Below are 23,734 nucleotides of genomic sequence, written 5' to 3' on the forward strand. Positions count from 1 at the left end.
GGTTTTTTACTCAGAGAGTGGTTGGTGCGCGGAATGCACTGCCTGAGTCAGTGGTGGAGGCAGATACACTAGTGAAATTTAAGAGACTACTAGACAGGTATATGGAGGAATTTAAGGTGGGGGGTTATATGGGAGGCTGGGTTTGAGGGTTGGCACAACATTGTGGGCTGAAGGGCCTGTACTGTACTGTGCTGTACTATTCTATGTTCTATTCTCATTCACTTCAACGGGCAGCTCACTTGGCTGCGAGTCATTTTCAATACTCCGTCCACCTTGGAGGGGGCTCTCACTGAAGCCACTGGCGTATCTCAACTGTATATTAAACCCTCACTAGTGGATGTGTCAGGGAGTCGTACAGCCAGGACGTCAGCACCAGCCACCAGGACCCAGTTACCCCAATCCCACGCTGATCGTTTCACTCCCCCCCACGTTCCCATCAGCTCTTCCCGGATTCTACCCCTCACCCACGCACTGGGGGCCAGTGAACCTACTGACCCACACACTTTTGGACGTGGGAGGATACCGGGGCAAACCCATCAGGTCACAGGTGAACGTGCAAACTCCACATGGACAGCGTCAGGCTCGAACCCGGTTCTCTGGACCCGGGAGGCGGCAGCACTACCCGCTATGCCACTGATTTGCTATTTAATAGAAGGGGGTTCTACCCCATCCTGACCAGTAATTTCCCCCCCATTGGGAGAGGTGATGTGACCAACTTGCTGTTATGGGATCTTGCTGTGTACAAAATGCCCCACGACGGTGATTTTGCTTCACCGGCTGCTGGGTGTATGGGGTGGCATCGGTGCTATAGAGATGCAAGTTTTTGCTTTTTGAAGCCGCTCCCTCCCAATGCGGCAGCTGTGTTTAGCTTCTAATGAATCCTCAGTCAGACAAATGTACATAACAGCGGTTTCCACAAACCTCGTCAGGCTCCTCTGTTGCTCCTCCATCATGGTTTCACATGGGAATGAAAGATGCTTCTTTAACTCGACTCGATGTCAGCCCCAGACACAGGGAGATCTGATTCCGGAACCGGGGACCCTCAGCACACTGAGCTCTGAGAGGACTGGGGGAGTGGGAGGGCTTACGTTGGGTACATTGGGACCTCACTTCATGTCCTGGGAGGGAGAACACCAGCAGAATCGGAGTTAACAGGGGAAGGAGCTGTGTAAAGTTTCGGGGGGTGTCTGGGGTTGGTGGTCAGCAGTCTCTATCACTTCCAGTAGGATCTGCGTGCTGGGCGACACAGATCTAGTACCGCCAGGCCCCGCCAGTCCGAGCTGAGCCACCCGGCATTAACAGCGGCCTCTCCACGCGATTGCTAGAGGAGGGAGGGGCTTCACCCCCACGTCACCGGCACTTCAGGAGTCAGGTACGGGGATCCAGGCTGAGCACCAGGCCGTTGCTCCCGGCCCAGCAGGGCAGAGACCTGGAGGTCAGGGCTTCTCGGGACTGGAGGATCAGGCACTGTATCAGATCAGTGTCTGCACAAGCTGGGAGCCAGTGCACCCATCTGCTGCTTTCCCCAGGTTATCCCCGTGGCTGTAGTTCAAGATTGTTTAACGACATTTCCAGTACACAAGTGTAAAGAAGACCAGAATAATTGTTACTCCAGATCCGATGCAGCAGAAGTAAAAACACATAAAGAACTCAACAATAATAAAAAGCACAATAAGTATAAATACTTATATACAGAGCATAGATGGATTATATGTACATAGAGTGACACTAGGTACAGGAGTGCCGGCACGTAAGGTGACTGGCAGGGAATGATAAAGTAGTGGTGATTGGGGGTGTAGAGGGGTGGGTTAGTGGGTGGAGGTGTTGATCAGCCTTACTGCTGGGGAGTCTGGTGGTCCTGGCATGGATGCTACGTAGCCTCCTCCCTGATGAGAGTGGGACAAACAGTCCAGGAGTAGGGTGTGTGGGATCCTTCATGATGTTTTTAGCCTTTTTCTGGCACCTTTCTGCATATATATCATTGAAGGTGGGTAGTCTGGTGCTGGTGATGCCTTGGGCAGTTTTGACGACCCGTTGTAGGGCCTTCCCGTCCGCTGCAGTGCAGTTTCTGCACCATGCAGTGAGGCAGCTTGTTGGGATGGTCTCTACTGCTCATATGTAGAATGGCACGAGTGTGAAGGTGGGGGCATTTAGTGGGTAGAGTGGACAGTAGTGGGTAGAGTGAACAGTAGTGGGTAGAGTGGACAGTAGTGGGCAGAGTGAACAGTAGTGGGTAGAGTGAACAGTAGTGGGTAGAGTGAATAGTAGTGGGTAGAGTGAACAGTAGTGGGCAGAGTGAACAGTAGTGGGTAGAGTGAATAGTAGTGGGTAGAGTGTACCATCACTCTTCTCGTTCCCCTTTCTCATTCCCTCTTTACCTTCCCTCTGCAATGTGGCGCTCCCCCATCTCCTCCTACAACGTGGCTCTTTCTTGACGCTAGCCCTCCCGTTATGTATGCTCTCTCAGTGCTGACCCCTCACCTGGTGCACCTCTCCCTCACTGCCCCTCCCACAGAGCAGCGATGCCTCAGTACTGTCGTGCTCTGTGGGACTTGTGGCCTCGAGTGTGGTTTGAGCCCGCAGCCCCTGTTTGTGGGGTGAGGGATGGGACTCTTGGTTGGTCGTGGAGACTGAGCCGCGGGAGAAAGGGGGCGGGACGTGTAAGACCTTTGACCCTGTTCACAGTGGCGCCAATATCACCCGGAAGTGCAACCAAACAGCCTGTTCCAACTCCAGGCATGTTTCCTGTTCTAGCACCGGCACTCTCCTCTGCTGACTGCCTGGGAACCAGGGTCCTCTCTGATGAGGTCTGGGTGGGTTGGGCTGTCCTGTTGATTGTTGGGATTCGAGACTTCTGTAAAGACCACAAAACAGCTCTGTATCCGAGCGAGTGGCCTGTGAGGGGCAGCGGCCGTACGCTGATGGCAGATGCTTGGGTTGGAGCGACGGACTGTAATCCTGCCTGGCTCTGGGGAGCCCGAAGGCAGCCGAGCTGGGCTCGGTCACAGTGCATCTGCTCCAGCACTCTGCCAAGCATCTGTGAGCTGTGTGAAAGGCAGGAATCATCGCCATCATCCCTAATGATCACTGAGGGGCAGAATCCGGTGTCCCTCACTCAGCACAGTCACCCAGGACCCCAGCCGTAGACAGCTCTGGGCAGTTGTGGGCACAGATACCAACTGTCAGGTGTCAGGGTTAGCAAACAAGCTCTCAGCCATTCCTTCATGGCAGACAGTAGACAGGTAGCTGATACTCAGTGCCAGCGTTGGGGGGATGGAGGAAAACAGAGCCATGGTCAAACCCAAACTTCACTGAGGGAGACCACGCTTGCCCCGGAGTCCCAGACCAGCCTTTCAATGTCTGAAACTTTGACTGTGCAGATCCTTCACCTGACACAGTCCAGGTGGGTTCAGGTTAGCTTTTACCACAGTGCTGTCTCCTCCCACAGTGTGACCCTGCCTCGGTACCGCCCTCCCACAGTGTTACCCTCCCTCAGTACCACCCCTCCCACAGAGTGACCCTCCCTCAGTACCACCCCTCCCACAGTGTGACCCTCCCTCAGTACCACCCCTCCCACAGTGTGACCCTCCCTCAGTACCACCCTCCCACAGTGTGACACTCCCTCAGTACCACCCCTCCCACAGTGTGACCCTCCCTCAGTACCACCCCTCCCACAGTGTGACACTCCCTCAGTACCACCCCTCCCACAGTGTGACCCTCCCTCAGTACCACCCACCCCACAGAGTGACCCTCCCTCAGTACCACCCCTCCCACAGTGTGACCCTCCCTCAGTACCACCACCCCCACAGTGTGACCCTCCCTCAGTACCACCCTCCCACAGAGTGACCCTCCCTCAGTACTACCCCTCCCACAGTGTTACCCTCCCTCAGTACCACCACCCCCACAGTGTGACCCTCCCTCAGTACCACCCCTCCCACAGAGTGACCCTCCCTCAGTACCACCACCCCCACAGTGTGACCCTCCCTCAGTACCACCCCCCCCACAGTGTGACCCTCCCTCAGTACCACCCCTCCCACAGAGTGACCCTCCCTCAGTACCACCCCTCCCACAGAGTGACCCTCCCACAGTGTTACCCTCCCTCAGTACCACCCCTCCCACAGAGTGACCCTCCCTCAGTACCACCACCCCCACAGTGTGACCCTCCCTCAGTACCACCCCCCCCACAGTGTGACACTCCCTCAGTACCACCCATCCCACAGTGTGACCCTCCCTTAGTACCACCCCTCCCATAGTGTGACCCTCCCACAGTACCACCCTCCCATAGTGTGACCCTCCCTCAGTACCACCCTCCCACAGAGTGACCCTCCCTCAGTACCACCCTCCCACAGTGTGACCCTCCCTCAGTACCACCCTTCCACAGTGTGACACTCCCTCAGTACCACCCCTCCCACAGAGTGACCCTCCATCAGTACTGCCCCCCCACAGTGTGACCCTCCCTCAGTACCACCCCCCACAGTGTGACCCTCCCTCAGTACTGCCCTGCCTCTTTTTATTTACAAAATTATAAAAGTTTATTTACACAAAAATAGACAAAGTACAAACATTCATTTTTTACAAGGCAGTGAATAAATTCAAATTAAACTATGATTATTACAGTCTATTAAATAGCCAGTTACCTGGGGGACTCACTGCTCCCGGAAATCCCCCACTGTACCCGTCGTGACCACGTGCTCCCTCTCCAAGGACAGCCGGGCATGAGTGTGTCCCCAGAAGAGGTGCAGGGAGTTGGCCCTGGAGACCTCTCAACTATCCGCTGCCTAGACCCATGACTGGCCAGCTTGGCTAGGCCCATGAACAAGGCCACCAGTAGATCCTCCTCCCCACCGCCTCCCCCACCCCTTCTGCACTGGGTGCCAGTATATAACGATCGTGGGGCTGAAGTGCACGATCAGTACTGTCCCTGTTTCTTACAAACATTTATTCACTCACAAAAACATACTGTACAATAGTCAGGGGTTCATGAAACGTTACAATTTCAGATTAAAACACGGTTATTATTATCTACAAAACACTCAGTACTGCCCCTCCCACAGTGCGACACTTCCAGGGCACTGTCTCTCAAACCCACCTCTGTCTGTATTTCTGATCCTCCCTGACCCCCAACCCCTGACCCCTGTCCTTCCCCAGCAGCCTGGCCCCCTCCCTCAGCACCGTCCAGGATGCCCAGAATATGCGCTGGGTCGCAGGGGAATGCTCAGCTGGGCACAGTTGTGCTCTGTTTTGGGCTTAATGGCCACTGCTATATTTAAGGTGGATATCAGTGTGACCACATCGGGTCTCCTGGGAATGATTGGTTTCCTTGATTTGGAGAACAATTGAGATGAGCCTTAGGAAGGAAGGGACAGGCTGTGCTGGTATCCACTGGAGCTCAGGAAAACAAGGGAAGCTGGAAGATCCCAAGAGGTCTGGACCGGGTGGGTGTGAAGAGGACGTCCCCACTTGTCGCAAACTCCAGAACCGGAATCACTGTTTAAAGACGAGGGGGTCAATCATGCAAGACAGCCAGGTTTGATATTTGACAAAGGACAGTGAGTCTTTTCAGCTCTCCGAGGGTCGAGGAGGCAGGAACTACAATTCGTTTTAAGGCAGAGGTGGCTACGTTGCTGATGGGGAGGGTTTGAGGGGTTGTAGCAGCAGTCACATCAGGAGAGGGACAGAGTGGCCTCCCCATTCTTCCCACTGGGCAGATGTGCAGCCGGAGCCTGGACCAGCACAGGCTGTTCCAAGAGTCGTGTTAAGGAGAGGATGCAATGAGATGGAGCGTGGAGCCCTAGGCATTTGAACCCTCGCTGGAACTGTCCCCATAACGCCCACCCCCCACACTCCAGGACATACCCGCACCAAGACCAGGCCCTTTCTTTCAGGAACGAAAGGGGGTCACAGACCAATCCAGGCCTCACTTCCTCTCTCATCAAGGTCTTTAATTAAACCCTTATAATTCTGATTCATTTCACTCTCCCCTCTCTTCATCACTCCCACTCCATCAGTCCAATTATTCCCACTTCCCACCCACTCTACAAATAAACCCAGTCTCCCTGTCAATCCCACTCCGTCACTCCAATTATTCCCACTTCCCATCCCACTCCATCACTCCAATTATTCCCACTTCCCACCCACTCTACAAATAAACCCAGTCTCCCCTGTCAATCCCACTCCATCACTCCAATTATTCTCACTTCCCACCCACTCTATAAATAAACCCAGTCTCCCTGTCAATCCCACTCCATCACTCCAATTATTCCCACTTCCCACCCACTCTACAAATAAACCCAGTCTCCCTGTCAATCCCACTCCATCACTCCAATTATTCCCACTTCCCCCTCTCCCCACTTTACGAATAAAACCACTCTCCCACTTTCTCTACATTCCAGTTAGATAAACAGGGGTTTGGAAATAGTGGGTGGTCAGGTCACAGTGAGGAGATGGAGAGAGTGATTTCTGACAGGGAGAGAGGGGTGAGGTATTATTTACAGTGAGAGAGGTGAGGGGGATGACTAACAGGGAGATTACTGACAGAGAGAGGGGAGGGGGATTACTGACGGAGAGAGGGGAGGGAGGAGGATTAGTGACAGGAAGAGAGAGGGGAGGGGGATTACAGGGAGAAGGGAGGTTAGGGGATTACTGACAGAGAGAGGGGGAGGGGATTACTGACAGAGAGAGGTGAGGGGAATTACTGACAGAGAGGAGAGTGGGATTACTGACAGAGAGAGGTGAGGGGGATTACTGACAGAGGGGGGTAGAGGGATTGCTGACAGGGAGGGAGGGGAGAGGAGGGGGATTACTGACAGAGAGAGGTGGAGGGGATTACTGACAGAGAAAGGTGAGGGGGATTACTGACAGAGGGGGGTAGAGGGATTGCTGACAGGGAGGGAGGGGAGGGGAGGGGGATTACTGACAGAGAGAGGTGAGGGGGATTACTGACAGAGGGGGGTAGAGGGATTGCTGACAGGGAGGGAAGGGAGAGGAGGGGGATTACTGACAGAGAGAGGTGGAGGGGATTACTGACAGAGAAAGGTGAGGGGGATTACTGACAGAGGGGGGTAGAGGGATTGCTGACAGGGAGGGAGGGGAGGGGAGGGGGATTACTGACAGAGAGAGGTGAGGGGGATTACTGACAGAGGGGGGTAGAGGGATTGCTGACAGGGAGAGAGGGGAGGGGAGGGGAGGGGGATTACTGACAGATAGAGGTGAGGGGGATTACTGACAGAGAGGGAGGGGAGGGGATTACTGACATGGGGGTTAGCTGACAGGGAGGGAGGGGAGGGGAGGGGGATTACTGACAGAGAGAGGGGGAGGGGATTACTGACAGAGAGAGGAGAGTGGGATTACTGACAGGGAGGGAGGGGAGGGGATTACTGACAGAGAGAGGGGGAGGGGATTACTGACAGAGAGAGGTGAGGGGGATTACTGACAGGGAAGGAGGGGAGGGGATTACTGACAGAGAGAGGGGGAGGGGATTACTGACAGAGAGAGGTGAGGGGGATTACTGACAGAGAGGGAGGGGAGGGGATTACTGACAGAGAGAGGGTGAGGGGATTACTGACAGAGGGGGGTAGAGGGATTGCTGACAGAGAAAGGTGAGGGGGATTACTGACAGAGAGGGAGGGGAGGGGATTACTGACAGAGAGAGGTGAGGAGATTACTGACAGAGAGAGAGGTGAGGGGGATTACTGACATAGGGGGTTAGAGGGATTGCTGACAGGGAGGGAGGGGAGGGGAGGGGGATTACTGACAGAGAGGGAGGGGAGGGGATTACTGACATAGGGGGTTAGCTGACAGGGAGGGAGGGGAGGGGAGGGGGATTACTGACAGAGAGAGGGGAGGGGGATTACTGACAGAGGGGGGTAGAGGGATTGCTGACAGAGAGAGGGGAGGGGGATTACTGACAGAGGGGGGTAGAGGGATTGCTGACAGAGTGAGGGGAGGGGGATTACTGACAGAGGGGGGTAGAGGGATTGCTGACAGGGAGGGAGGGGAGGGGAGGGGGATTACTGACAGAGAGAGGTGAGGGGATTACTGACAGAGAGGGAGGTGAGGGGGATTACTGACAGAGGAGGTTAGAGGGATTACTGACAGAGAGAGGGGAGGGGGATTACTGACAGAGGGGGGTAGAGGGATTGCTGACAGAGAGAGGTGAGGGGATTACTGACAGGGAGGGAGGGGAGGGGGATTACTGACATAGGGGGTTAGAGGGATTACTGACAGAGAGAGGGGGAGAGGATTACTGACAGATGGAGCGAGGTTACAGGGATTATCACTCAGAGTGGGTTTCGTGGAGATATGTGGCAGTGCATGCTGTTCGACCAGGACAGCCTTTTCCTCATGAGCAGTTGGATTCTGTTACGTCCCACGTCCAGAGAGGATGTACGAAGTGGGAATTAAGTAAACTTATTTTGAGGTGTTTCTCTAAGATCTAATCACTGATGGCTCTGAGGTTTATACACCCACACCATAATATTTTCAGCTTTATATAATGGAATATTAGCACAATTTCAAGGATTCCTCAGACATGGTTTAAAGAACTTCAAAACATCCCAGTATGAAATTCTGGCTACTGCTTTGGGAGCCATCTGTCCAGTTATGTGACCAGGATTGAAGTATAAATTCAATGAGCAAGTCCAAGCAAAACAGACTGTATCAGTTGGTTGACATGTGTATGTGTAGGGTCTGTAATCAGGGAGTGTATGGGATCCATAATTGGGGAATGTGTGGGACTATAATCCGGGGAGTATCTGGGGACTGTAATCAGAGAGAATGTGGGTCTATAATCAGGAAGAGTATGTGGGGCTGTAATCTGGAGAGTGTGGGGGACTGTAATTGGGAGAGTGCATGGAAAATGTAATCTGGGACTGTGTGGGGACTGTATTTGAGGAATGTGTGAGTATTGTAATCGGGAGAGTGTGTGGGGGTTGTAATCTGGGAGTGTGTGGGAACTGTAATTGGTAGAATGTGTGAGGACTGTAAACTAGGATTGTGTGGGGGACTGTAATTGGAAAAGTGTGTGGGGACTGTACTTGAGGAATGTGTGAGTATTGTAATCGGGAGAGTGTGTGGGGGTTGTAATCAGGAGAGTGTGTGGGGACTGTAATCTGGGACTGTGTGGCGACCGTACTTGAGGAATGTGTGAGTATTGTAATCTGGGAGTGTTGGGGGGCTGTAATCTGGGAGTGTGTGAGGGCTGTAATCGGGAGAGTGTGTGGGGGCTGTAATCGGGAGAGAGTGTGGGGGCTGTAATGGGGAGAGTGTGTGGGGACTGTAATCGGGAGAATGTGTGGAGCTGTAATCTGGGAGTATGTGGGGTACTGTAATTGGGAGAATGCATGGGGACTGTGATCTGGGACTGTGTGGGGACTGTATTTGTTGAATGTGTGAGTATTATAATCTGGGAGTGTGTGGGGGCTGTAATCCGGAGAGTGTGGGGACTGTAATCGGGACAGTGTGTGGTGAATGTAATTGGGAGCATGCATGGGGACTGTAAACTGGGACTGTGTGGGGACTGTACTTGAAGATTATATGAGTATTGTAATCTGTGAATGTGTGGGGCTGTAATCGAAGAATGTGTGAGTATTGTAATCTGGGAGTGTGTGAGGGCTGTAATCTGGGAGTGCATGGGGCTGTAATCGGAAGAGTGTGTGGGTGCTGTAATTCGGAGAGTGTGTGGGGGCTGTAATCGGGAGAGTGTGTGGGGGCTGTAATCGGGAGATCGCATGGGGACTGTAATCAGGGACTGTGTGGGGACTGTACTTGAGATATGTGTGAGTATTGTAATCTGGGAGTGTGGGGGGATGTATCTGAGGAATGTGTGAGTATTGTAATCTGGGAGTGTGTGGGGACTGTAACCGGGAGGGTGTGTGGGGGCTGTAAACGAGCAAGTGTGTTGGGGCTGTAATCGGGAGACTGTGTTGGGGCTGTAACTGGGAGAGTGTGTGGGGACTGTAATCAGGAGAGTGTGTGGGAACTGTAATCTGGGACTATGTGGGGACTGTATTTGAGGAATGTGTGAGTATTGTAATCTGGGAGTGTGTGGGGGCTGTAATCGAAGAATGTGTGAGTGTTGTAATCTGGGAGTGTGTGAGGACTGTAATCTGGGAGTGTGTGGGGCTGTAATCGGGAGAGTGTGTGGGGGTTGTAATCAGAAGAGTGTGTGGGGACTGTAATCAGGACAGTGTGTGGGGGCTGTAATCGGGAGAGTGTGTGGGGACTGCAATCTGGGACTGTGTGGGGACTGTACTTAAGGAATGTGTGAGTATTGTAATCTGGAAGTGTGGGGGGATGTATCTGAGGAATGTGTGAGTATTGTAATCTGGGTGTGTGTGTGGGGACTGTAACCGGGAGGGTTTGTGGGGGCTGTAATCGGGAGAGTGTGTGGGGACTGTAATCGGGAGAGTGTGTGGGAACTGTAATCTGGGACTATGTGGGGACTGTATTTGAGGAATGTGTGAGTATCGTAATCTGGGAGTGTGTGAGGGCTGTAATCTGGGAGTGTGTGGGGTTGTAATCGGGAGAGTGTGTGGAGATTGTAATCGGGAGAGTGTGTGGGGGCTGTAATCAGGACAGTGTGTGGGGGCTGTAATTGGGAGAGTGTGTGGGGACTGCAATCTGGGACTGTGTGGGGACTGTATTTGAAGAATGTGTGAGTATTGTAATTTGGGAGTGTGGGGGGATGTATTTGAGGAATGTGTGAGTATTGTAATCTGGGAGTGTGTGGGGGCTGTAATCTGTGAGTGTGTGGGAGCTGTAATCGAAGAATGTGTGAGTATTGTAATCTGGAAGTGTGTGAGGGCTGTAATTTGGTAGTGTGTGGGGCTGTAATCGGGAGAGTGTGTGGGGGCTGTAATCAGGAGAGTGTGTTGGGAATGTTATCGGGAGAGTGCATGGGGACTGTAATCAGGGACTGTGTGGGGACTGTATTTGAGGAATGTGCGAGTATTGTAATCTGGGAGTGTGTGGGGACTGTAACCGGGAGGGTGTGTGGGGGCTGTAATCAAGCAAGTGAGTTGGGGCTGTAATCGGGAGTGTGTGGGGACTGTATTTAAGGAATGTGTGAGTATTGTTATCTGGGAGTGTGGGGGGATGTATTTGAGGAATGTGTGAGTATTGTAGTCTGGGAGTTTGTGGGGGCTGTAATCCGGGACTGTGTTGGGGCTGTAATCAAAGAATGTGTGAGTATTGTAATCTGGGAGTGTGTGAGGGCTATAATCTGGGAGTATGTGGGGCTGTAATCCGGAGAGTGTTTGGGGGCTGTAATCAGGAGAGTGTGTGGGAGCTGTAATCAGGACAGTGGGGGCTGTAATTGGGAGAGTGTGTGGGGGCTGTAATCTGGGACTGTGTGGGGACTATATTTGAGGAATGTGTGAGTATTGTAATCTGGGAGTGTGTGGGGACTGTAATCAGGAGGGTATGTGGGGGCTGTAATTGGGAGAGTCTGTTTGGGCTGTAATCGGGAAACTGTGTTGGGGCTGTAATCGGGAGAGTGTGTTGGGGCTGTAATCGGAAGAGTGTGTTGGGGCTATAATCGGGAAAGTGTGTGGGAACTGTAATCGGGAGAGTGTGTGGGGACTGTAATCAGGAGAATGTGTGGGGGACTGTAATTGGGAGAGTGCATGGGGACTGTAATCTGGGACTGTGTGTGGACTGTATTTGTGGAATGTGTGAATATTGTAATCTGGGAGTGTGTGGGGGCTGTAATCGGGAGAGTGTGTGGGGACTGTAATCTGGGACTGTACTTGAGGAATGTGTGAGTATTGTAATCTGGGACTGTGTGGGGACTGTACTTGAGGAATGTGTGAGTATTGTAATCTGGGAGTGTGTGGGGACTGTAATCAGGAGGGTGTGTGGGGGCTGTAATTGGGAGAGTGTGTTTGGGCTGTAATCGGGAAACTGTGTTGGGGCTGTAATCGGGAGTGTGTGTTGGGGCTGTAATCGGGAGAGTGTGTGGGGACTGTAATCTGGGGCTATGTGGGGACTGTATTTGAGGAATGTGTGAGTTTTGTAATCTGGGAGTGTGTGGGGGCTGTAATCAGGAGAGTGTGTGGGGACTGTAATCTGGGACTGTGTGGGGACTGTATTTGAGGAATGTGTGAGTATTGTAATCTAGGAGTGTGTGGGGACTGTAATCAGGAGAGTGTGTTGGGGCTGTAATCGGGAGAGTGTGTTGGGGCTATAATCGGGAGAGTGTGTGGGAACTGTAATCAGGAGAATGCATGGGGTTGTTATCTGGGAATGTGTGGGGGACTGTAATTGGGAGAGTGCATGGGGACTGTAATCTGGGACTGTGTGTGGACTATATTTGTGGAATGTGTGAATATTATAATCTGGGAGTGTGTGGGGGCTGTAATCGGGAGAGTGTGTGGGGACTGTAATCTGGGACTGTGTGGGGACTGTACTTGAGGAATGTGTGAGTATTGTAATCTGGGAGTGTGTGGGGACTGTAATAAGGAGAGTGTGTGAGGACTGTAATTGGGAGGGTGTAATCTTGGAAAGCCAGGAGGATTGTAATCAGAAGAGTGCATGGGAACTGTAATCTGGGACTGTGTGGGGACTGTACTTGAGGAATGTGTAAGCATTGTAATCTGGGAGGGTATGTTGGGGCTGTTATCGGGAGAGTGTGTGGGGACTGTAATCAGGAGAATAAGTGGGGCTGTAATCTGGGAGTGTGTGGGGACTGTAATCAGGGGAGCAAGGGTTACTGATAGATGGTTCCCTAAAAATGAGACAGTTAGACAGGACACCTACATTAGTTCAGGCACAGAGTACAGGAGTTTGGACAGTATTTTGCAGCTGTACAAGTCATTTGAGAACTGCACGGAGTATTGTGGGCATTTCTGACCTCCCAACTGTAGGAAGGATGTCATTAAGCTGGAGAGGATGGGAAAAAACTCACAGGGCTGTGACTGGAACTAAAGTGCTTTAGTTACAAGGATAGACCAGGTAGGCTGGACTTCCCCTGGAGCATTCAGACTAATGAGTGATCTTATTAAAGGTTTATAAAATTATGAGGTTTCAAATACAATGGATTGTCACAGTCTTTCCCCGGGGTATGGGAGTCTAAATCTAGAGGGCATGGATTTAAGGTGGGGGACGGGGAAGATTTAATTAGGATTGATGGAAAGTTTTTTCACATACGGGATGGTGTCTGTGTGGAATGAGCTGTCAGAGGAGGTGACAGAGAGTGCTATGATTGTAATGTTTAAAGCACAGTTGGACAGCTACATGGATAGGAAAGGTTTCAAGGGTATCAGCTGAACACTGGCAAATGGGACTAATTCAAGTAGGCAACTGGGTTAGCGTGGATGGGTCAGGCCGAAGGAACTGTTTCCGTGCTTTCCAAGTGATTGAAGACGAGGTACTCTTGTACGGACATTAACACACATAGGTTGGTTGGGCATGTGTTAGCAGATCACAGCACGCACACGTACATCTACACAGGCACACCGTGCGCGCACATATCCACACACACAAAAACTGTACACACAACCTATGGACTCACTTTCAACTTTACGACTCAAGTTCTCAGTATTATTTATGTTTCTATTATTTGCTGGTTTTGGATTTGCAGTTTGTCTTTGTTTGCACGTTGGTTGCCTGCTAGTCTTTGTGTGTAGTTTCACATTCATCCTATTGTATTTCTTTGTTCTACTCTGAATGTCCACAAGAACACGAATCTCAAGACAGTGTTTGGTGTAAAATACGTTATATTTACTTTGAACTTTGAACACCCATATTGCTTATGCCCATGTGCGCGTGCACACACACACACACTCTTACTCTCACTCACGCTCACACACTCACATTCACTCACTCACACACATACACACACACTCATCCTCACACACATACTCGCACACACATACATGCTCACTCACACTCATGCACACACTCACACACATATATACACACACACACTCATCATTATTCATACATACTCACACACACCCATACACACTCACTCACACATACACATTCACACACACATACACACTCACTAATGCACACTCACTTACATACTCACACACATATACACACACACTCATCCTCACTCACACACACACTCTAACTCACACACTCACATACACACTCTAACTCACACACTCACACACACACACTCTAACTCTCACACTCACATACTCACACACTCACACTCACACACTCTAACTCATCCTCACACGCTCTAACTCACACACTCACACACATAGCGAATGGCAATGCCATGGCTCGGCTCCCGGTGTCGATAATGAGCAGTTATCAGATTGCGCCCTTTTGAATCAACTCCCCTGCAGCTCTGAGGGCTGAGCAAGACTTGGGTTTTTGTGTGTGAATTTGGTTCTTTGGGGATTTGTGTTGAGTTTCTATGGCTCAGCCTGTTTCCAGACCTGAGCTTTCGTCTACCCTTTCACATCCCTGTGGAGTGAGTTGGGCAGACACAGGGAATCTGGGAGTGGAAGTGCAGTGGTGTTGCCAGGGATAAATGCTGAGACATTGTGATTTCAGCCCCCGTCCACTATACTGCGCCTCAGCCGAACGAGTGTCCCAAGTCTGTGTCTGGGGACATGGAATCGGAGACTTCCTCCGAGCGTGGGCGGGTGGAGCCTCTGACACAGACCAGCAAGGGTTCTCAGCTAAAGGGTACGAGTTTGCATACGAGTTAAAGATGGAAGAAGAATGCAAGAGTGCATAAGATCAACATTGGTGGAAAACTCCCAGACAACTGGGTTTGTCATTAACGGATGGACTTTTGTGAAAGAAATTCCAGAGGAAATGCTGGGGAATGACGTGGGTGAGGATAGGTACCAAGCAGGGAACGTGAGTTTAACTCTTAACTCCCAAAAAAGGCCCAAGTTTGTGTACTCAGCCTGACAACCCGGCAACAGCAACACACACAAAACACTGCAGGAACTCAGCGGGTCGGGCAGCATCTATGGAGAGGAGTAAACGGTTGATGTTCCGGGTCAGGATACAGCAGCAGCATGCTTACATGTATGCACACGTACATTTACATCATACATATCCACACGTGTGCACACTCACACACACACATACTCACAAAGAAGTACACCTACTGACACACACACACACACATGTACACCCACTGAGCCACACACACTTAAGCACACTTTCACACACTCGCACACACTCATGCACATACACTGAGCCACACACACACACACTCATACACACACAAGTACACTGATATACACACTTACAAACACTCACTCACACAGTATACCCACTGAACCCCCCCACACACAAGTACACCAAAACACACACACTTACATGCACACCCATATACATGCATGCACACCCAGACACACCTACACACATGTGCACACACAAGCACATCCATACACACATGTGCACACGTGCATGCACATCTACACACACACACAAGCATACCCAGCCACATGAACACCCACACACACGTCCACGTGTGCAAACTGACACATACATATGTACACCCACACACCCATGCGCACACACCCACATACACACAAACACGCCTTTCTGCCCCCCCCACACACACACACTCACACTCCAGTAAATGGAGCTGGTGGAGGAACCTAGTGGGTCAGGCAGTATCTGTGTGGGTCAGTGTGCAGTCTGGTGTGTTGTGACTGGACTGATCCCACCCCTGCCCCACACACTCAGAGAGAGCATGTGAACACCAGGTGCATGTTGAGCGCTTGTGCTTGGGAAGGCAGGAGTATTGCCGCACAGTAGGCCACCCGGCCCATCAAACTGGTGCCAGCTCCTTGAGTGAATGACGTGAGGGTGGGGGGAGTGTGGTGGGTGTGGAAGGAGCTCTCCTTCCTTCCAGCCGTTTAGAAGGTTCAGCAGCAAAGTTAAAAATAGATCACGTTCAGAAGACAGATGTTTTGTCACTTAACTGTTGCATCCGGCTGTGTTGGTCATCAGGACTTCTCACTCTCAGTGGGGCAGGGTCTAGTTTCCAGAGCATTAGTGGCTCTTCCTCTCATTCTGATCAGCAAGGGAAAGAGAGAGCGAGAGAGAGAGAGAGAGAGAGAGAGAGAGAGAGAGAGAATAAGAGAGAACACAGGAGGTGGGGTCAAGGTGACAGGGCAGACACGCACAAGGTGCTGGAGGAACTCAACACGTCAGGCAGGAATAATCCACATTTCAGGCTGAGACCCTTCAGGGGGAAGAAGCCAGAGTAAGAAGGGGAGGGGAGGGGAAGGAGCACAAGCTGACAGGTGATGGGTGAAGCTAGGTGAGGGGGAAGGAGGGCGGGTGGGGGAGTAGAGAGGAAATGAGAAGCTGGGAGGTGATTGGTAGACATTAGGCCAAGGTAGAGAGTTACAGAGTGCTGGCTGTCCTCTGGACCACAAGCCTCTACCTCAACTCAATAACTGCCCACGTTGCCATGCACTCCCCACACCCATCCCCACCCACAGGTCACCTGATGGTGATGACTCTTCCAGCCGCATCTGCTGTGGCCCACCTCTCTACCTGGTACCTGGTGTCTGAACTCATCTGAAAGCCTCCTCCAACTCCCATCTCTTGTAGTATCCCACTGAATACAGACCTGGGGGACGTGTCCCAACACAAAACAAAGCAGTTGTAGACAGTTAGGAGCAAGACTGTGCTCACTTAAAGCAGTCCTGGTCCCCTTGCTCCTCACGTCCACCTATCTACAGGAACCTTTCACCTCTTAGTCAAGGATCCATCTTCCAATTTCCAATAAGCATCCCTGCTTTCACTACCCTTGGAGAGAATCGGTTCCAGAGATTTGTAGACCTTTTGATAGAGTTGTTTCCAGAGATTTCTAGACCCTTGGAGAGAATCGTTTCTAGACATTTCTGGACCCTTGGAGAGAATGGGTTCCAGAGATTTGTAGACCATTTGACAGAATTGTTTCCAGAGGTTTGTAGACCCTTTGACAGAATCATTTCCAGAGATTTGTAGATCCTTTGACAGAATCATTTCCAGAGATTTGTAGACCCTTTGACAGAATTGGTTCCAGAGGTTTGTAGACCCTTTGACAGGAGGGATTTTGCATCATCTCTCCCATAAATGGATGACATTTTAAACAGAGGCTGAACCATCCCCTGCATCCACACCGTGGAGACCCTTTCATGTTCCAATCAAACCCTCTCTCCCTGTTCTACAATGCAGTGGATTCAAACCCTCTCCAACCTTGCCACACACCAGCCTAGTGCACTTTCTCTGACGCGCTACACCTGAATGGGGAGGAGTGATATCCTCACAGGGATGGTCACTGGTGCTACCCGACAGGGTTTAATCTAGTAAGGGATGGTAGTTAGGTGGGAACCAGAGCACCAGGTTAGCAGTGACTGAGGGGACAGCAGAGGCTGGGTGATAGGAAGGGCAGGCAGGGTGGGACTGATGTGTGAAGTGAATTTATTTCAACGCATGGAACATGATTGGTGAGGCTGATGAACTTGGCACCTGGGCCAGAACGTGGAGCTATGACAGAGACTTGGTTGAGAGAAGGGCAGCCCAATGTTACAGGATACAGATGTTTCAGAGGTGATAAAGAGGGATATAAAGGAGGTGTGGGGAGTTAAACGACTAATTAGTGAGGATATCACTGCGGCACTTAGAGAGGACAGCCCAGAGAGCTTGTCCAGTGAGGCAGAACTCGGGAATGAGAAAGGTACAATCGCTGTGATAGGGTTATACTAAAGGCAGCAGGAGTGGGCATATTTAAAGCTGAGGCTGATAGGTTCTTGATTAGTGAAGGCATCAAAGGTTATGTGGAGAAGGCAGGAAAATGGGATTAAGAGGGATAATAAATCAGCCATTATCAAATGGTGGAGCAGACTCACTGGTCCAAATGGCTCAGTTCTTCTTCTATTTCTTGTAGTCTTATGGAATCAGGAGGGCAAAAGGGGGCCATGAAATGTCCTTGAGAGTAGACATAGATATAGACATAGACATAGACATAGACATACTTTATTGATCCCGAGGGAAATTGAGTTTCATTACAGCTGCACCAACCAAGAATAGAGCATAAATATAGAAATACAAAAACCACAAACAATCAAACAACAATATGCAAACTATGCCAGATGGAAATAAGTCCAGGACCAGCCTATTGGCTCAGGGTGTCTGACCCTCCACGGGAGAAGATGCAAAGTTCGATGGCCACAGGCAGGAACAACCTCCCATAATGCCCAGTGTTGTATCTCGGTGGAATATGGCCGGAGTCCAACAGTTCAATATCCGGTCTACAAACACATTCCTCGATCGTAATATGACCAGGATTGCACCATCCGTTGTTAACCAGAACAGCAAACACCCAACTCTTTTACACCTACCGCTGTCAGTGCACTTCCAGTCAGCCCGAACGGTCTGGAATATGGGAAATCTTACGGACTTTTATGTATCTATTTAAAAGAAGAGCATTACGAGGAAGAGGGTAGGACTGGGCAAGTAGGACCAGTTCACTCCTGGAGCCAGAGGAAGTGAGTACTTTGCATCACCATTCACCAGGAAGAAGTACAAGGAGAGGAGGGATACCAGGGAGTGTGAAGCCGATACCTGAAGCCATGTTGACACCAACCTGGAGGTGTGTTGTGTCTTTTGAAGAACATTAAGGTGGATAAGTCTCCAGGGCTGATGCGATCTATCTCAGATGACTGGGATCTTTTGGAAAGATCTTCACAGTCTCTTTAGCCACAAGTGAGTTCCCAGAGGACTGAAGAACAGCCAGCTTGTTCTCTTTTTCAGGAGGGTAATAGAGACAAACCGGGAAATTACAGGGCAGTGAGCCTTTCATCAGTAGTAGGGAAATTATTAAAGAAAGTTCTTAGCATTAGGATCTACTCTCACCCAGAAACGTTTAGACTTGTAAAGTAAAGTCAACGTGGGTTTGCGCAGGGGAGGCCACGTCGTACAAAGCTGGATCAGGTTTTTGAGGAGGTAGTGAAGATGATAGATGAGTAAAGCAGTTGACAAAGTCTGATCCAAAAGGCTCATGGGATTCATGGAACCGAGGTGGATTGATGAATTGGTGAATTGGCTTGGCCGTGGGAGACAGAGGGTAGTGGTGGAGGGGTGATATCCTGGCTGAAGGTGTTGCTCAGTGATCAGAGCTGGGACCTCGATTGTCTGTGATGTCTGTAAATGACCTGGATGTAAATGAATGCAGTTGGGCGCTTTAGCAAGTTTGCAGATGACATGAAAATTGGAGGAATTGTGGGCAGTGAGGAAAATTGGCAAAGGATTCATCAGGACTTTTTCCTACGGAGGAGAGGGAGAGGCAGACAAGGTAAAGAGGAAGGTGGGGGGGGGTGCGGAAAGAAAAGGGGGAGGGGAGAAGGGGGAGAGAGAAAGGGACACTAGAGTGCAGAATGGAATGATTAGGGTTAGAGTTAGCCCTAACCCCTGGAATTGGCTGGTTCCAGGGAACAGTGAACGGCTCTAGAACAGGAAGGATACCAGGCATTCTCTAGGAATGCAAGCGTACTTTGCTGAAATTACCGTGTACAGCTGCTGAGCTTTTAATAGCTCACAGATGTTTGCAGCTGAACACCGCAGATGTTCTGGTCGGTGGGAAGTTACACCAGAGTACGTTCTCCCCTCCTCCCCATCACCACGGTAAGGCACAGGCGGCCGGAGCCTCTGCTCCCTGCTGGCAATTCCATGGGAACAGCAGGCGGCGGATGGAGATCCCAGGGCTTGTTGGAGAGTTGACAGCCCAGAGCACATGGAGCCTCAACACACTGCTGAGGGAGCGGTCTCGCTGTGGGAGGGACGGTACTGATGGAGGACCACTCTATAGGAGGGTTAGTACGGAGGGACGGTCACACAGTGGAGAGGGATCTTACTGAGGGAGCATTGGACTGTCGGGGTTACAGCCCCTCCCGCAGTGCAGGGCGCCCTCAGTCCTGCGACAATCTCTGAAGCTGTGGTTTCCGAAGTATGGGCGCTCCCCAGGATCACCCCACTGGAGCTAGTGCACGGACCCGAACATCACAGTGGAAGAGTGGGGCTCTGCCTTGACCGCGTCCCTCTGGGAGACGGAACAGTGAGCTCCCACGTTCATTCATGGCCTCAACCTGCCACCTAGAGGAATTTCCAGTAACTGCACCCTCCCTCAATTCCACTGTCAGAGCCACACAACGCAAACAAAACAGGACAGATTTGGCTCTTACACTTCTAAGCCATTCCTATCCACGTAAGTGTCAAAATGTCTATTAAACCTCAATAATAATGCACAACTAAACCTGATACTGATTCTCCACTTCTTCTGGTAGCTCATTCCATATCACTACCAACTTCTGTGTGAAAAACTAGCCCCTCAGCTCACTTTTAAATCTATCTTTTAACCTTTGCTCTCTAATATTAGTCGTGCCTATTCTGGGAAAAAGACTGTGATTACTCACCTTGCCTACACCCCTTTATAAAGTCGCTCCTCAGCCTTCTTCACTCGAGGAAAAGCAGTCTACGTTAACGCAGGCCCAGCTTCTCCAACCCCTCCAGTCCTGGTCATATTATTGTTTTGCACCCTCTCCAGCTTAATGACATCCCCCTGACCGACCAGAACGGCACACAATACTCCAAACGCAGTCTTTCTCACATCCTCTGATACCTTTCAACAAGCCAGTTCTGTACCTGGTTTCCATATGCTAACCTCCCAGACTAGCCTGCCACGCGGGACCTTGTCAAAGACCTTGCGAAAGCCATGACGTTTGCTGCCCTTTCCTCATCGATCAGTTTTTCTGGCTGATTTATTATCCCTCTCAACCCCATTCTCCTGCCTTCTCCCTATAACCTTTGAGATCCTTACTAATCAAGAATCTATCAACCTCCACTTTAATAAATATACCCAATGACTTGGCCTCCACTTTCATCTGTGGCAATGAATTCCACAGATTCATCGGTCTCTGGCTAAAGAAATACCTCCTCATCCCTGTTATAAAGGGGTATCCTTGTATTCGGAGGCTGTGCTCTCTGGTCCTAGATTTCTGCACAATAAGAAACAACTTCTCCATGTCCACTCTATCCTGGCCTTTCAATATTTGATAGGTTTTAATGAGATCCCTCCTCATTCTTCTGTTTCTCATAATCCCGTCCTAGTAATCTCCCCACCACTGAAGTTAGTCTCACTGGCCTGTAGTGTCTGCCCTGTCCTCACAACTCTACTTAGATAAAGGCCGAACCCTCCAGTCTTTACATACCTTCCCCATGGTTAATGAACCTCTGCCAGGGCCCAGCAATTCCTCTCCCAGCTTCCCACAGAGTCCCAGGGATTTATCCACCTTAATGTGCTTTAATGCTGCACACAATCCTATTGTAATGTAGATATGTTCCTGGGTCTCACTAACTATTCCCATTATTTCTTTAACCCCCATAACCTTTTCCATGGTAAACACAGATTAACCTCTGCTGCACACACACTTCTCCTCCATGCTGGAGATCTCCTCAGACTCTCTCTGCCTCCCTCCCCCACCCCCTCTCTTGCTATTTCCCTCCTTCCCCTCCCTCCCTCACCCCATCCCTCCCTCTCCCTGTCAGGAATGAGACAGTATCTGGGCTGAGACTAATGCCAGGTCCCGCCCCAAAATGTCGACTGTCCATTTCCCTCCACAAGTAGCTGCCTGACTCCCTGAGTTCATCCAGCACTTTGTGTATTGCCCCGGATTCAGCAGTTTTTGCTGTCTCCGTGTATCTGGAGTAGCTCTGCTGGGAGTGAGACTGCATCCAGAGTGAGACAGCGTTTGAAGTGAGTTAGACAGTTCAGGTGTAAGTAACACTGTATCTGGAACAGGGCTGTATTGGGAGTGAGACTGTACCGTCAGTGAGACTGTAACTGAAGTGAGGCTGTATTGGGAGTGACTAACACTGTATCCGGAACGAGGCTGTATTGGGAGTGAGACTGTACCGTCAGTGAGACTGTAACTGAAGTGAGGCTGTATTGAGATTGTCCCTGGGAGTGAAGCTGTATTGGGAGTGAGTAACACTGTATCTGGAACGAGGCTGTATTGGGAGTGAGATTGTACCGTCAGTGGGACTATAACTGAAGTGAGGCTGTATTGAGATTGTCCCTGGGAGTGAAGCTGTATTGGGAGTGAGATTGTCCCTGGGAATGAGACTGCATACAGAATGAGGCTGTATTGAGATTGTCCCTGGGAATAAGATTGTCTTTGGGAGTGAGGCTGTATTGGGAGTGAGACTGTCCCCGGGAGCGAAGCTGTATTGAGAGTGAGACTGTCCCTGGCGTGGACCTGTTGGGAACGAGACTGTATCATCAGTGAGTCTATATTGTTGACCTGGCTCAGCCCCACTCCTGCCAATGCCGAAAGATGTGACCATCAAACATCCCGCTGTTGTGTTTTCCCAGGGCCGACCAGGAACGCCGGGGCAAAGAGGACCCCAAGGACCCCCAGGACCCCGTGGCCAACAGGGAGAGACTGGACACAAGGGAGCGAAAGGGGACCGGGGTGAGGAAGGGCTGCCAGGACCACCCGGAGACAAGGTGAGTGGGAGGTCTCCTGTTAACTGACCAGTGCAGGGGAGCCTCTGCAAAATCGCAGTGACGCTGAAGCGTAGGTCGTGCTCTCACAGGTGGGGGGGGGGGTACATTCCTTCAGGGGATGGAATATCTGGGGAGGGGGTGGGTGCTGCCCAAAAATAAAACTTTGAACATTGATCATTTAGCTGTGACATCTCATCCACCAGGTTCAAGAACAGTTGTTAGCCTACAGCCATCAGGCTTCTGAGCAGGCAGAGTGGCATTTATCCCCAGGGTGCCCAATGGTATTGAAGCACCTCTGTGTTACCAATGTGTTCTTTACCCACAGCTACCTGGCTGTGAACATACCCCCTGAACACTACTAGGCAGTCAGCCCAGGCAGGACTATCCACTGCCCATCCCCGGGTCCATGGATCTTAGCCCATTAACTCGGGACATCTCCTCCCACCCTGCTGGGTGCCCTGGGATGCCTTGGACACTGGGCAGTGTGTACAATGCTCTCCCGGTGACTAACACCCCCCCACCCCGTTGAATCTCCAGCCTCGGTGGGCGGTTGTTCACAAAGAAGGTGGGCAGTGGATTTTCCTGGAGCAGTGATAACAGAAGGTGCTCTAACTTACTGAAGCTAATTATTGTTTTTTTTTAAAACAAAACAGGGACCGATGGGAGTGCCCGGATTTGCAGGGAATGACGGAATTCCGGTGAGTCACTGGTCCATGGATTCAGGGTGCGGTGAGGACTAGAGGAGAGGGTGGTGGGAGACCTGGTTATTCTGTGGAGGTTCGAAGGGGAGAGAGGAGGGGAGCAGGGTCCAGGAATGGTGGGTCTGGATCGAGGATTATGAGGCTGGGTCACAGAGTCCAGGGTGGGGTTGCAGTAGCAAGCCTACAATCCTCCCCACACCAGGATGGCAGTGGACGATCGCCCTGTCCTGACCTTGAGGCTGGGGGCCGCTCGCCTGGTTTCTGCTGCTCAACCTCTGGGGGAGGGTGAGTGGGGTCAGTAGGAGGTTGGAGGAACGGAGAGTCGGGGTGAGGGATGTGAAGCAGGGGGAGGGAAAGGGTGGGGGACGGGGAGGGAGGGTGAGGGAGGTTGATTGAGGGTGTGAGAGAGAATGATGGGGAGGATGTGAGGGAGGGGTGTGTGAGGGTGGTAGGGTGAGGGTGAGGAGGGGTAGGTGAGGGAGAAGGAAGGAGGATGAGGGAGGGGAGAGTGAGGAAGGGGAGGGGAGGGTAAGAGAGGGGAGAGTGAGGGAGG

At 51.2% G+C, this 23,734-nt stretch overlaps 1 protein-coding gene across 2 annotated transcripts in view; it reads left to right on the forward strand.

Moving 5' to 3' along the window:
• LOC140198044 (uncharacterized) overlaps positions 1-23,734 on the forward strand; it is a 176,829-nt gene that overhangs the window by 56,979 nt on the left and 96,116 nt on the right. For both annotated transcript variants that reach the window (XM_072258884.1, XM_072258885.1), the window contains exons 5-6: positions 22,346-22,480; positions 23,134-23,178. In XM_072258884.1, the coding sequence (XP_072114985.1) occupies positions 22,346-22,480; positions 23,134-23,178 (180 nt within the window). The remainder of the gene's footprint in view (positions 1-22,345; positions 22,481-23,133; positions 23,179-23,734) is intronic.

This window comes from Mobula birostris, chromosome 5 (assembly GCF_030028105.1).
Source record: "Mobula birostris isolate sMobBir1 chromosome 5, sMobBir1.hap1, whole genome shotgun sequence".
NCBI classification, from domain to species: Eukaryota; Metazoa; Chordata; class Chondrichthyes; order Myliobatiformes; family Myliobatidae; genus Mobula; species Mobula birostris.